This window comes from Zootoca vivipara, chromosome 3 (assembly GCF_963506605.1).
Source record: "Zootoca vivipara chromosome 3, rZooViv1.1, whole genome shotgun sequence".
Taxonomy (NCBI): domain Eukaryota; kingdom Metazoa; phylum Chordata; class Lepidosauria; order Squamata; family Lacertidae; genus Zootoca; species Zootoca vivipara.
The window spans coordinates 2,253,824-2,269,407 of record NC_083278.1 but is presented as its reverse complement, the minus strand read 5'-3'; the positions used below and the strand labels follow the sequence as shown (position 1 = coordinate 2,269,407).

The following is a 15,584-nucleotide window of genomic DNA, read 5'->3' as shown; positions in this document are numbered from 1 at the left end:
CTTTGTAGAGAGGACATGACAGAAGGATGTGCGCTACTGTTTCTGTGTTGCCGATTCCACAGGGACAGAGTCGTTTTTCTGCTGGAATCTTTTGAAATCTGCCCTCGAGTACGGCGGAGGGCAGCACATCCAATCTGGCTAATGTAAAAGCACGTCTGAATTTTGAGATGGTTAGTTTATACAGATATCGTGGCAGGGGTTCCAGCTGGGAGGGGGAAAAGAAGGTAAACCAAGGGCAGGATTTCTTTATGATGGCCAGGTTGTTCTGTTGCTCAAGGTCTTTTAGGCGCTGTCCAATTAGCCTTTTTGCATTGGTATGGCCCATCATAAGGAGCTGCTGTGGATGGAGTCCGCAGGAAATGAGTTTTTGGTGCACTAGTTTGGACCACGCACTTTTATGAGAGTCCTGTAACACTAGAGGCAGTAGGCCGGACAGATTTAAATTTAAGCGGAGCCAGTAGTTCAGTGTTCTTTGCCAGGATCGGGTTTCTACAGAGGGCAGGCTTGCTTCCAGGCGTAAGGCAGCATTTGGGACACATGGAGGAACTGCAAAAATCTGTCTTAAGAATTTAGATTGAACAGTTTCGAGAATTCTGCAGTGATTGCCCGTCCAAATTTGGGCCCCATAGAGTATCTGGGCCAGCGGTTTGGCCTGAAAGACTTCGAGGGCTGCTGGAATGTATTTGCGGCCCTTCGTGTGAAAAAAGCGGGATAACATCTTTACGCTTTGGGTTGCTTTTTCTTTGACCCATTTTTGGTGTACGTCCCAGAGTCCTGATGCCTGAAAGACTATGCCCAGATATTTAAAGGCTTTAACTTGCTCAATTAAGTGATTGTCCATGCTCCATCTATGTGATCGATGTTTCCTGGCGAAGACCAAAACTTTGGTTTTCTGATGGTTTACCGCCAACTGCTCTCTCTTGCAATATGCTGAAAATTCTCATAGCAGCCTTTTGAGGCCTATTTTTGTTCTAGACAGGAGGACTGTATCGTCAGCATATAGAAGGACTGAAATTGGTTTGGTGGCCAACCTGGGGGCATGGAATTCCGGCGCTGTTAAGGTTTTGATCATATCATTGATGTATAGATTGAATAAGGCTGGGGCCAGAATACATCCTTGCTTAACTCCTCTAGAGGCGGATATAGGCCCTGTAAGATGGCCATTTGTGGAAGATCTAACATACAACGTAGTTTCATTATATAGGCAATTGATCAAGAAAAGTAGTCTTTTATCTATAGTGGAAGTGTTCAATTTGGCCCAGAGTCTGACACGAGAAATGGAGTCGAAAGCAGCCTTGAGATCTATAAAGGCTGCATATAAAACCCCACGGGTTTTTTTAGCGTATTTCTCAATGAGGTGGGCCAGGACAAAGCAGTGGTCTATAGTAGTTCTGCCCTGCCTGAAGCCCGCTTGCTCCTCGGCCAAAATAGCCTCCTCTTCCAACCAGCTGCTTAGTTTGAAGTAAAGATGTTTTGTGTATAGTTTGCTGGGAATATAGAGAAGGCTGATTGGTCTGTAACTTGCTGGGTTCGATGTGGGACCGTTTTTGTATATTGGGATGATTATCGCCGTTGCCCATTCTTTGGGGAAAAGACCTGTAGAATCAATGAGAGAGAAGAGTTTTGCGAGCAGTGGAGCCCACCACCCGGCATTGGTCTTCAAAAATTCTGCTGGGATATAGTCAATGACAGGGGCCTTGTTATTTCTTAGCAGGGCGATCAGTTTCTCAATCTCCTCTTTTGATACTGGTGGCCATTGTGGTAGAGCCTCAAGTTGAGCACTTAGCATGTTAGTCTTGGCTTCCTCGTCATGGAATAGTGATTGGAAATGATGGGCCCATGCCTGAGGTTCTACAGTGCAGATGGGACCATTACACTCCTGATTCGTTAAGCGGGAAATTGTGCGCCAGAAGCATTTCTCATGAGAGGCCTTAACTAGGCTTTGCCATGCAATTCGATCTGCATCTAGTTTTTTCATCTTTAATAGCCGTTTGTAGTTCCGTCTGATGGATATGAATGCGGAAAAATGGGAGGAAGCCCCCGTATTCCTATATTTACGGTAAGTCATTCTCACAAGCTTCCTAATTTGTTTACACTCTGCGTCAAACCAGCTTGCTTGGTCTGTGTCCCTTCTAGTGGCCGAGTTCTGTGTCTCAGATGAAAGATGTATTTTTAGCTTGTCTGAGAGTAACTTAAACAGCTCTAGGGCCTTTGGCGCTGAGTCGACCGAGACAATGGCGGAGTGTATGTTCCTTAGGTCCACTGAGTGAAGAAGAAGGCTTAAATCTGTGTTCAGCTTAGGGGACCATTTAATTCTTTTGGGGGCCGGAGTGCCCAAATTCCCTGTGGGGATATATTGTAGTTTGGGAGTATGTTTCCCAAAAGGCTGGCCATCAAGCACTAAGATTAAATGAAGGTGGTCACTCTCGATGTTGTGACCCACTTGGAACTTAATGACGAGGCTGTATGCAAATCTTGAGATTAAGATGTAATCTATGACACTTCCGCCCACTTTGGAGAAGTGTGTAAATTCCCCAGGATGGTCTCCTTCTTTAAAGCCATTTAGAATCTGTAAATCCCTCCGTTTCGCAATTTGGGCTAGGCAAAGCCCTGAGAGGTTACATCTTTGATCTTTAGAAAGGCGAATACCGTCTGTGTCTATCTGGTTATCATGGTCCAGGAACTGATTAAAGTGCTTGTATAAGCGATCATCATCTGGTCCCATTCGAGCATTGAAGTCTCCTCCGATTACAATAGGCGCAGTTGGATGAGAGGACTCAAGGGGTTCTAAAAAAGCCTCTAAGTCGGCCCATGCAGTTTTGATAACCGATTTTTTTTGGCAAGGGGGGGAGATAGACATTGACCAAAACCAAGGAGGCTCTCTTAAAATTGAGTAGAACGGCCATCACTAGAGACTTACAACTGGTTAGGGGTGTTATAGAGTGCTCTAAATTTGTGGAGACAAAGCAAGCTAAGCCTCCACAGGGTCTGCCTCCTCTCAGGGATGGAGTAGCGGGTATGGAATGGGTGCTGAAACCATTGATCAATATGGGGTCACAGTGCCATGTCTCCTGGAGGAGGATAATATCAAACTGTTTGAGAAAGGATAATATATGCTGGTTATTTTTCTTAGACCTCCAACCCGCTATGTTCCAGGATAGTAGCTTCAGGCACCTGTCCCTCAGCAACAATGGTTTGCCTATTCTACCCTGTCCATCAGCCCGTTCATATCTAAAAAAACGCTCCCATTGATTTTATCTATGGGCGTGTGTTTGCATCGTTCCGATATCATCGGCAGCTTAGGGGAGGGGTTTATTAAGTTATAGCATTTAATAGTTTCATACGCTTAAAAATTTATAGATTTGTGGCATTTGGCTCTACAAACAATGCAGAAAATATATTTTGAAATTAAGATGTCCTGAATTTCCTAGCAGGATGTGCTTGGCACCTGACTCAAATGGTTTCTTTCTTAAACTTGTCTTTTCTTTCTCATAGTGAAAAGCTCATTTATTAAAAAAAGAAAAAATATTTCTGTCTATCTGTGCTCCTAAGCATAGTTATTCTGAAGTAAGTCCCGCTATGCTCAATGGGGCCAATTCCAATATCAGTGCACACAGGACTGCTTTAGGGTGTATAGTTTCATACTACTTTAACAGAAAAGCTTTGCAAAATTTTCTATTCATTAAATATATCTTCACATGATTTGTGGTTCATGTTCAGAGCTATCTGCAGAAACAAGTCATGCATATTCTGGGGGGACATAGTACAACTACTTGGGCCAGCTGTGTACTTATGTAACCATTGAAGCTTTAAAAATCTTGGCTCTGCCCATGCAGAGTGAAGATAATCTGAGGCTCTATAGCCAAATGCAGGGGTGTAGGAAGAGGGGGCGATGGGAGCGTGCTGCCCCGGGCAGCGTGATCCCGGTAGGGCGCCATTGTGGCTGTCCCCGCCCCCAGAAAGCGCACCACGCCCCTCCAGGCAGTGCGCCACGCCCCCAGAACACACGCCACGCCCATGTGGGCGGCACGCCCCGTCCCCGCCTGCCACTTATGTACTAACAGAGAAGGATACTGTGTGTGAAATACAATAAGCATTTATAAACAATGGCAACATGGTAGTTACATACCTTGGGAGAAGAGGAAAGCTCCTTCCGTGCACAAATAGCTGACTTGATCTCACTTGTTTCCACTTCTGTCTTTGGTGAGAGAATTGGTGGTTCAGGAGCTTTTCTTCTCCTCTTCCTTTCCATTTCTTGTAGCGGAGTAACTTGGCTATTAAAAGCAGAACTTGATTTTGGTTCATAAAATGGATTTGATCTAATTAAAAAAGGGAAATGAATTTATTTGCATTTTCAACACAATTTTTAGAAGGCAATTGTTTTTACAAGTGATTCAAAACTCATTTGATTTTTGAAACAACAAAGCCATGGCCTCACTGATTGTGCCGCTATTTCACCACCACTCCAAAAAAAAACAAAAAACAAATCATAAAGTCCCTAGACCCTGAAGAGTGAAAGCATGCCTACTGCTAACAAACAGAATATCCAGAACTAAGCAATCTGCAGCCACCAGATTCAAAGGATCTACATGGGCCTCTTATTAATTTATTTATTGACATTTATATACCACTTGATTGTTTTAAAAAACACCTCACGGCAGTTTACAAAAAGATAAAACAAGAAAATCAAGGGGGGGGGACAACACAACAATTGTTTAAAACATAGTTAAAATACCGAACAGTTTAAAATTCACATTGATTATTAATTAAAGAACCTTACTTTTGTCTGAAGAGTGTAGTTTCAATATACATATAAATTAATACATCAAGGATCTCTTTTACTTACATAATAATGGAAGACTGAATGGAAATGTAATACGATAACATATGGTGCAATATTATACATGTCTATTCAGAAACCTGTCCAGTGAGGCTTAATCCTGGGTAGAATCCTAAATGGTAGAATCCTAAACTTGCTTAATATGGAATGCCTCACTGAATTGGAGCTTACTTATGACTAGACACGTGTAGGATCACACTGCACCTGTTACATACACAATGAACATACACACAAACAAGTACACGTGCACAAAACCCTTTCCGGCTAAATGTTCCATTAGTTTGTATTTTTATTGTGTGGGCTAATGTACTGAGCCTAGGAAAGATTAGAATGATTTTTTGAGGTTACCTGTAGGCCCCCCTCCTTGGTAGCTACAGTTTAGTGGTTTGGCAAGGAAGATGTGGTTGTACTCTAGCATGTAGTACGATTGTTGCAGCCTGCCTGCTTTTTTCTTACCAATTACAGGAAAAAGAGGAAAGAGAAAACTGCTAAGTTTGGTGATTAGGTTGATTGAAGAGCCTGATGTTTCCCTGATCTACTCAAACATTATTGATTAGGGTACCTAATCTCATATTTATGTTGTTGTTTGTTTCTATGGCTTGGAGATGTCCACAGAATGGAAGATGGCAGGATCCCCAAGGATGTGCTCTACAGCGAGTTGGCAGACCAACTCTATGTTATAAAGATGTCCACAAACGAGACATGACTGCTGGAAACATCAACCCCACCATGTGGGAATCCCTTGAATAGAACTGCAGTGCCTGGAGACAGGCAGCCAGTCAGGCCATGTATCCATAGCAGTGACCAGAGGAGGAATGACCCCTGGGAGGAGTGCAGAAATAAGACATGCCATGGTGCATCTGCAGCAGCACAACCGGGTGCCTTCATCTGCAACAAAACATGTTTCTTCTTTATCGGTCTCTACAGCCTTTAACTCCCCAATGGTTTGACTTCACATCAAACACTCCTCCATGGCATCCTGAGACAGACAGATGCCAACACCAATGACTACCATCATGCTTCCACAATGTCTTGAGCCAATGGTTCACATCTAATTCTGTTTAAACTCAGGTTGTTAGAGGGGAAAATGCACATGCTGTTTAGCATTTTAAAAACCATTTAAAAAAATCTCCTGCTTCAAAGTCCTTGGATACCATACATCTGAATGAGTTTGCACACGTCTAGTACAGAATTATGTAATACTGTATTGCTAGTGTAAACTGTATTCATCTGAACAGAAGAGTGGAGTGGACTGATAATAATAAGTTGTTTACTGAAAGCTCAAAATATCACTAAGTCGAACATATGAAAATAACTCAATTAGCTTGAATTTTGATTAGAAGATATAAACTGTGAAGCATCTGGTATGCGGTAGACCCAAAGTTGTCCTTCCATTTGCAGAGAACTATTTGATCCACAGAGAGCTTTTACCATTGTAGGGAGGAGGCAATGATCACATAATTATCCTGTCCTCCAGTCCACCCACCCAGACCAAGTTCTCTCCAGAAGCAAGTATAGCTTTAACACAAGCAGAGCACTCTCAATCAAATCTCATTGTTCTCGGTAGAGCCTTCAGTCCAATTAGGATCGTTTTGAAGCCTTAGTTTCACTCACTTAAAAATAATCATACTGGTAGCATTTTGAACAATCCTTACAGTTCTAAAAACGTTTCCCCCAACCCCTCTGTGTTGACATATTGCCTCCTGCAGCACATTTAGACAGCCTTTGTCCTTCAGACTGGATATTTTCCTGCTGGTTTCTCAATTTGTATAATTTATTAGGTCTATACTGATTTTATCCGCTAAGTGTGTTATTTTAGCAATTTCTTGCTGTAAGTTGTCTTGAGTAGTTTGATTTTTGAGCTAGAAAGGCGGAATATGAATACTCTTAACAAACACATTTTTTAGAATATTAATGCATTTACAATCTATTCTTGCCCTTACAAGCTAAAAAAAAATTGGTAGGAACAAGCCTTTAATAAGTTAAAGAGTGAAGTTTAGTAATGATATATCTGTACCTTTGCAAAAAGGAGAAAGGAGAAAGGCATTGAAACAAATTCCAGCCCAATCTAATTCATTAACTGTTCTACAAAGAGGGCTGCTGTTGTTTAATGCAGGGAGAAGATGTCGATCTAGATAAATAAATGAAAGGAGAAACTAAAATAACTAGGTTGCAAAGTGAAAGCACCTTTGAGGGGTTCTCACGTCAGCACCCATCAAACACAAAAAACATGGACCAAATCAAAGCTTAAGGTGATGTCAAAACAAACAAAAGAGACGTGTTCTACTGAAGACAAAGGTGAAAAAAGAATGGTATTCCGCTTGGAATAGAAGATTCAAGACTACCTGTCAATCATTTGATTTTGTTGACAACCTTGTTGAGCTGTCTTCAAACATTAAGGGAGTTCAAAGGAAGGTAAAAATTAAGATGAAAAAAGATAAGGACAAGGGCAAAACATTATATATGGGAGGTCACAATGTTTTCTTTTGTTCTACAAGCTACTACCCCCCTTTCTTTTTTTCCTGAAAGAGTTAACCAAGATACTATATTTTGACAATGAACTACCTGACCCTCTGCAGTCTTGGAATTTGAGAACCAACATGTACTGGGGATTTCTCACAGCTAACACTTAGTTGCCATGAGTCTCTTCTTTGGTGATCACTCATAGCTGAGTAAGATTGTCTTCCATAAAGTTTTAATAATGGGTCCGTAAGTGACTGTGGAGGCCAATTCTGGATCCACATGTCCTTCCACAGTGGGGACATTGGTTTCCGGGCAGGAGTTGATCACGGTCTGGATTTGCCAAGCATGCCTTCGTCTTAGCACATTTCTCCCTTGTGTCCTGAGATCGAGTTTCTTCAAAGCCCATGACACCTTTGGTAAAGGCTGTTCTCCAACTGGAGCACTCGCAGGCCAGTGTTTCCCAGTTGTCAGTGTTTATACTACATTTTTTAAAATTTGCCTTGAGACAGTCTTTAAACCTCTTTTGTTGACCACCAGCATTACGCTTTCCATTTTTAAGTTTGGAATAGAGTAGTTGCTTTGGAAGACAATCATCAGGCATCCGCACAACATGACCAGTCCAACAAAGTTGATGTTGAAGAATCATTGCTTCAACACTGGTGATCTTTGCTTCTTCCAGTACACTGATATTAGTTCGCCTGTCTTCCCAAGTGATGTGTAAAATGTGCCATGAGTAAGGGGCCCAGAGCTACAGGAATAATAGCAGCAGCAGCAACAACAACAACAATAAAGAAACTGGCATCAGCAAGGAAGCACTTGCAAGAAAAGTGATTACTGTACAACTCTCTTAAGAGGTTTTAGCACATTAGATTTATTAAATAAGTCTCATTACACAAACACACATACCCCTCAGTACCACTGAAGTCAGTATCATACACTTCAAGGAACTGGGTGTAAGGTATTGGATTTGAGCAAACAAATGTATATTATTTGCTTAGATACAATATTGGAGTTTATGATGACAACCTTAAAGATTAACATATTTTGCCTGTGATAAAAAGCAACCTTCACAAGCTCTCTTTTTCATACAACTTTCTTTAATACTTCTCCATTCAACCGACAGCTACACAAGCAAAATGAGTGCATGCACAATGAATGAGATGGAAAGAAATACTGAAAGGGCCAGAGTGCCGTCACATAGACCAAAGGGATTTCCCTCATCTTGAATATTGCAGGCAAGGCTGGTCACCCCATCTTAAAACAGACATATAGTAGGAAAAATAGGATGATCCAGAGACGCATGATGAAAATGATAAGAGATATGGAGAGACTTCTGTGAAAAAAGATTGAGAAGATTAGAATCATTGTTTTGAGAGTACAAAGAAAGAACAAATTATAAATAAATGTTTTTGGTACATAATGAACTGCTTCCCATTTAGTGCTTCTTGTCCTTCAGCAGAAACTTAGGGGGGGGGCAGCGGCTTTGAAATCTGGCAGAAATACATATATTAATACAATGCACTAATTTCCTCTGAAACTCATTTGCTCTTATTTTAATTGAATCTTGGTGCACAGTAAGTCTCTGAATCAGACAACTGTATACACACAGAGATGAACTGTGGGTTACTAAACAAACAAACTGCCTAACAATAAATTGTCAGCTTCAAGGGAAGCTATTTTCCTCGTTTATGGTGTTTCTTTGGTCCAATCTTTTATGGCAAACTCTTAGATGAACTTGACCTGCAATGGAACATGTCCTTGGATCTTTCAGAGCTCTGCCTGTTTAGAGAGTGAGCAGGGACACACTACGTCAACACAGGATTATTAAGCTCCAATTTTAAATTCAAAGCTTTGTCTCTATGCTTCCCCACCTTATACTTCTCCCTGGGGTATATTGTACAGCATATAAATTCATCTAGAAATCTATCATCTTCCAGTTCTACGGATACAACTTTAAAACAATTTTAACCACCTTCTCCATTCATTAACATAACTGAAGGAGTGGTGATGGGAAAAGTTGCCCTTTGACTACTTCTGCAACCAGTGCATTAAGAATGAAATCCTATACTTGATATATGCCTCCTAAGTGAGTCATAGGATACGGGCATATCCTACACTTCTACACTGACATAACCCACATACACTTCCACTAGTGGCAATACAGCAGGGAAACTTCATGGATATGCTAGCAGAGCACTATACTGATGTATGGAACTCTACTGGTGTAGTAATCAAATCGGGGGCAGAATCATGAGAGTGTCATGGTTGTAATAGGCAGGAGCAGATACACAAAAAATCCAAGAGTCCCTTAGATCCCAAACCTGCCTCCAACACCAAAGTAATGTAACACAGACTTCAGAGATATTTCAAAACATGCACTGAATTCAATGGAGGAAAAAACTCATTGTGTCCTGCAGAACACCTACTCATAGGATTCAGACTAACTGTGACCTCATCACAGCATACCAACACAAACCTCAAACAGAAACTCAGATTATAGAAAGGGCTTTATCTTCCTGGTCTCCTGTCATAAACACTTACAGCACTCAAATGGGAACTTTGGTGACTGAAATTGTGAAAGAAAGAGCACTTTGCACAAATAGCCTAACTTCAGGAATTATTGCTCTTTCCACTGGCAGAGCTTCATGCTCCGGCACCGGGGGCGGGGGCGGGGGCTGGTGCGTGTTCTGTGGGCGTGGCATGCCGCCAGTAGGGGCGTGGCACGTGTTCTGAGGACGTGGCGCCCAGCACGGGCGGGGGAGGGGCAGCCGTCATGGTGCCCTTGGGATCGCGCTGCCTGGGGCGGAGTGCCCCCATCACCCCTCCCTTCCTACGCTCTTTCTTTTACAGGAATTCCATCTCAGGACTCCAGACACACATACCCAAAAACAGCTAGGAGGACATAAAAGCTATACATATGCTTTTCCAACAAAATTTTCAAATCTACCATTTTGCTCTAATCAATTAGAACAACTATCGTATGACACTTACTATAAAATGTATGTACCTCTTGATTGTAAAAAAAAAACCTCTCAAAGTGATTTAAAAATTATTAAAATAGACCAGTGAAAGTCTGTTGCTGCTTTGTATCAGCTGATAATTTTCTTTTATACTGTCAGCTTGTTGTTTTCATTTGAAGGTTTTTTTTTTAATCTGGCATGTCTGCCTCTATGGCAATGTATTTTATTGTATTTGCTGTCATTTTAGTGTGATGATATTTGTGAAATGTGCTAGCATTTGGAAAACGGGGTTTAAAAAAACCTGTACAGAAAAAAGTGCAGAATAAATCTGATCAATGTCTTAAAAAGGAAGGCTTGGTTTACATTTTAAAGTAAGGTTACCAGACGTCCCCATTTCCTGGGGATAGTCCCTGGAATTACCGATCAGTCCCCAGACAAAATCCACTGAATTTGACTGAAGTTGAAAAGTGTCCGCGGATTCACTGAAAAAAATCTGGTAACCTTATGTTATAAGAATTTTGAGGTCACACATATATAATAAATGTTCATAAATGTACCACGCAAACAGTACAGGAAGACAGGCCTGAAAACCATTTTGACTCTCCCAAACTGACCAGAATTAAAGTGATATCCATCTTGTTGTAGGAGTTTTCCCCACCCCACTGAATCACACACACACATTTCCACATGACTAGCAACTTGGGAGCCATAATCCTATCAAGCCGGAGGCTCTGCCAACTGGACATTTCCCCATCAATGGCGCCAGACTGCTAGCCATCTCATTCACAATGGAAGACTCCTCCAAACAAAAGACAGTGATCAACTTTCACGAAAATTTTTCTTTGCGTTTAGGAATTCACACCTGGGAGGGGTGAGAGGAGGACTAGGAGAAGTGTCCAAAGTGCTCAGATTTCTACCTTGAACCCTCCTTTTTTGTGAAATATTGATTACATAGCTGTGATGTAGGAATGATGTATTGGGGGGGGTGTTTCTTGGTGATAGGAAAACTGATAAAAGGTGGAGGTTCTCTTTTGTTCTGTTTTCCTTCCTTATTCTCCTGCGTGAGGGGAAGGACCCTGTTGCAACAGCAAAAATAAAGGCTTTGCTTCTCAAACTTCTCTGGTTGGCCTCTGTTATATATTCTCCGACCGATGGAGAACCCAATAAGGCTCTTGTGTACCCCATAAGGGAATAAGGCCAGATTTTTGCTTTTAACACTTATTTTAAAGTATTCAAATAAAATCACCTTGAAATGAATAGTAGGTAAAAAAAATGAAATAAATTGTATGAATAGAGCAACTAAGAAAAGGACCAGACCTTTAAATGCTATGGCATCCACTATCCTAAAGCATGAATATTATTGTGTAATTCCTTCACACCCTCTTTTGTAACAGCCCACACCAGCTTTTTTCATATTACATTATTAGCAACAACTTCTCAGGGGTTTGTCTCCAAGGCACCTGTAAGGTTGGTTCAGTCTTGGTGAATTTCTAAGAAAGGAAGCACTGACTTCATGAGATTCTGCAAGGACCTTCATGCCATGACCAACACACACACACACATACTTCTACAAACACAAAGGCCCAAGGCTCTGACCTGAGGATCACTTACAAATACTGACTAAATGTTACTGAAAATTGGTCATTTCCTACTGAAAAGAAAAGTAGGGGAGTTCTTTCTTTAAAAACCTGCACCTTTAGATATTTGCTCTCCAGCTTTTCTGTTTATTTATCAGTGATACAAAGCTTTATCTGAAACAACAAATAGTCTTCTGGCACCTTAAGGATCAACAAATTTCATGGACTAAAGTTCACTACCGGTAGATTGGAGTCAGGAAGTGTAGCCCTCAATTCATTTACACATCGGTGCAACGGGGCAGGTGTAAATCTTCGAGTTAAATAGCAATGAAATGCAAAAAGGAAAGTGTATGACTATTCAATCAGAGCTTAAATGTATGCAATAAAAGAGCAGTGAGTGCAAAACATAATTATAAATAAACAAACAAACATACTGCCTTTAGTCGAGGATCACCGTTTTATAGTATAAACACACTAAAATACATAACATAATAAGAAACAAAACAACAACCCCCCTCCTTAGTAAAAAGGGCCATAGATAGTTTAATTAGCCAAATGCCCGGGGAAATAGGAATGTTTTCACCTAATGCCTAAAGATATGCAATGAAGGCCTCCCTGGAGAAAGCTTACCACAAATGGCGACCCACTGCAGAAAAGGTTTGTTCTTGTGTTGTCACCTTCAGGACCTCTCATGGAGGAGTCACGTGAAGAAGGGCCTCAGATGATTATTGCGGTGTCCAGGTCGGTTCATATGAGGAGAGGTGGTCCATGAGGTATTATGGCCCTCAGCCATTTAAGGCTTTATAGGTCCAAACCAGCACTCTGAGTTGAACCCAGAAACTAACTGGCAGCCAATGCAGTTGCACCAGTCTTGCTCCAATGAGCAACCTGGCAGCTGAATTCTGCACCAGCTGAAGTTTCTGAACTGTATTCAGAGGCAACCACATGTATAACACTTTGCAGTAATCTAACCTAGATGTTATCAGAACATCTTCTTTGGCGATCACTCGTAGCTGAGTAAGATTGTCTTCCATAAACACGGTTTTAACAATGGGTCCGTAAGTGACTGTGGAGGCCAATTCTGGATCCACATGTCCTTCCACAGTGGGGACATTGGTTTCCGGGCAGGAGTTGATCACGGTCTGGATTTGCCAAGCGTGCCTTCCTCTTAAGCACATTTGTCCCTTGTGTCCTGAGATCGAGTTCTTCAAAACCCATGACACCTTTGGTAAAGGCTGTTCTCCAACTGGAATCGCTCTCAGGTCAGTGTTTCCCAGTTGTCAGTGTTTATACTACATTTTTAAAGATTTGCCTTGAGACAGTCTTTAAACCTCTTTTGTTGACCACCATCATTACGCTTTCCATTGTTAAGTTCAGAATAGAGTAGTTGCTTTGGAAGACAATCATCAGGCATCCGCACAACATGACCAGTCCAACAAAGTTGATGTTGAAGAATCATTGCTTCAACACTGGTGATCTTTGCTTCTTCCAGTACACTGATATTAGTTCGCCTGTCTTCCCAAGTGATGTGTAAAAATTTTCGGAGATACCATTGATGGAATCTTTTGGGGAGTTGGCGGTTATAAATGGTCCATGTTTCACAAGCATATAATAAGGCTGGTAGTACAATAGCTTTGTAAACAAGCATTTTGGTTTCCCTGCGAATGTCCCGGTCCTCTGGATTTCTGCACTTCAATCGGGAGAAAGCCGCACTCACAGAGCTCAGGCGATGCTGGATTTCGCCATCAATGTTGGCCCTTGTGGAAAGGTAACTGCCTAGGTAGGAGAAGTGATCAACATTTTCCAACGTTACACCACTGAGTTGGATTTGTGGCGCTGCAGAGGGGTTATTTTGTACTTGTTGGTGTAGCACTTTGGTTTTTTGGATGTTGAGTGATAGGCCAAGCTTTTTGTAAGCTTCTGCAAAGAAATTTAGGATGGTTTGGAGGTCATCCTCTGAGCGTGCACACACTATGTTGTCATCAGCATACTGAAGCTCTATGGCGGAAGTCTCTATGACGGAAGTTACGGTAAGTGTACTTTTTGCTTTCAGCCTGCTCAGATTGAAGAGCTTTCCATCTGTTCGATATATGATTTCTACTCTGGTGGGGAGTTTCCCTTTCACAAAGTGTAGGATCATGGCAATGAAAATAATGAAGAGTGTTGGGGCAATAACACAACCCTGTTTAACACCTGATCCGACTGTGAATGGTTCACTTTGAGAGCCATTGTTATCTGCGATTGTTGCTGTCATATTATCATGGAGGAGCCGAATGATGTATACAAATTTATCTGGGCAGCCAATTTTCAGAAGGACAGTCCACAGGGCATTACGATTTACAGTGTCGAAAGCCTTCGTCCGGTCAATAAACGCCATATACAGGGGTTGGTTTTGCTCTCTGCATTTTTCTTGAAGCTGTCGAGTGGTGAAAATCATATCTACTGTCCCCCTAGAAGGCCGAAAACCATTTTGGGATTTAGGAAGGGTCACCTCAGATATTGTTACCAGACGGTTTGCTAAGATCCTTGCAAGAATTTTGCCAGCCGCAGCTAATAGAGAGATGCCTCGATAGTTTCCACAATCAGTTCTGTCACCTTTTTTAAAAAAGAGATTGATAATTTTGGCATCCCTAGGGTCTGCTGGGATTTCTTCTCTTTCCCAGATTTTTCAATGAGCTTGTGAAGTTGTTGTGTAAGTTCAATTCCGCTACTTTGAAGATTTTGGCAGGTCCACTGGCTTTGTTGTTTTTCATTTGGTTAATAGCTGTACACAACTCTCCCAGATTTGGAGATACTGCAAGCTCATCTCTAACTTGTTTTTGCGGAAGAGATATTGGAAAAGTTCTTTCCAGTGCAGTGCAATAGCTTCTTTATCTTTTAGAAGTGTGATACCGTCTGCTGTGAGTGAAGAGGAGTTAAAGAACATTTTAATGAGGGTGAAAGAGGAGAGCGCAAAATATGGTCTGAAGCTCAACATCAAAAAAACTATGATCATGGTCACTGGTCCCATCACCTCCTGGCAAATAGAAGGGGAAGAAATGGAGGCAGTGAGAGATTTTACTTTCTTGGGTTCCATGATCACTGGTGGTGACAGCAGTCATGAAATTAAAAGATACCTGCTTCTTGTGAGAAAAGCAATGACAAACCTAGACAGCATCTTAAAAAGCAGAGACATCACCTTGCCGACAAAGGTCCGTATAAGTTAAAGCTATGGTTTTCCCAGTAGTGATGTATGGAAGTGAGAGCTGGTCCATAAAGAAGGCTGATTGCTGAAGAATTTATGCTTTTGAATTATGGTGCTGGAGGAGACTCTTGAGAGTCCCATGGACTACAAGAAGATCAAACCTATCCATTCTGAAGGAAATCAGCCCTGAGTGCTCACTGGAAGGACAGGTCCTGAAGCTGAGGCTCAAATACTTTGGCCACCTCATGAGAAGAGAAGACTCCCTGGAAAAGACCCTGATGTTGGGAAAGATTGAGGGCACAAGGAGAAGGGCACAACAGAGGACGGGATGGTTGGACATTGTTCTCGAAGCCACCAACATGAGTCTGACCAAACTGCGGGAGGCAGTGGAAGACAGGAGTGCCTGGCGTGCTCTGGTCCATGGGGTCACGAAGAGTCGGACAGGACTAAACGCCTAAACAACAACAACCGTCTGCTGAGCGTAGGGGGCATATGCCATGATTTATTGGCCCACAGGTGGTCTTTGTGGCTTTAAAGAAACTCTGTACATCATGAGTGCC

At 41.8% G+C, this 15,584-nt stretch overlaps 1 protein-coding gene across 6 annotated transcripts in view; it reads right to left on the bottom strand.

The window, feature by feature from the left end:
* Window positions 1-15,584, bottom strand: part of EHBP1 (EH domain binding protein 1) — a 281,357-nt gene that overhangs the window by 145,253 nt on the left and 120,520 nt on the right. For all 6 annotated transcript variants that reach the window (XM_035110447.2, XM_060272318.1, XM_060272319.1 and 3 more), the window contains one exon: window positions 4,130-4,319. In XM_035110447.2, coding sequence (XP_034966338.2) covers window positions 4,130-4,319 — 190 coding nt within the window. The remainder of the gene's footprint in view (window positions 1-4,129; window positions 4,320-15,584) is intronic.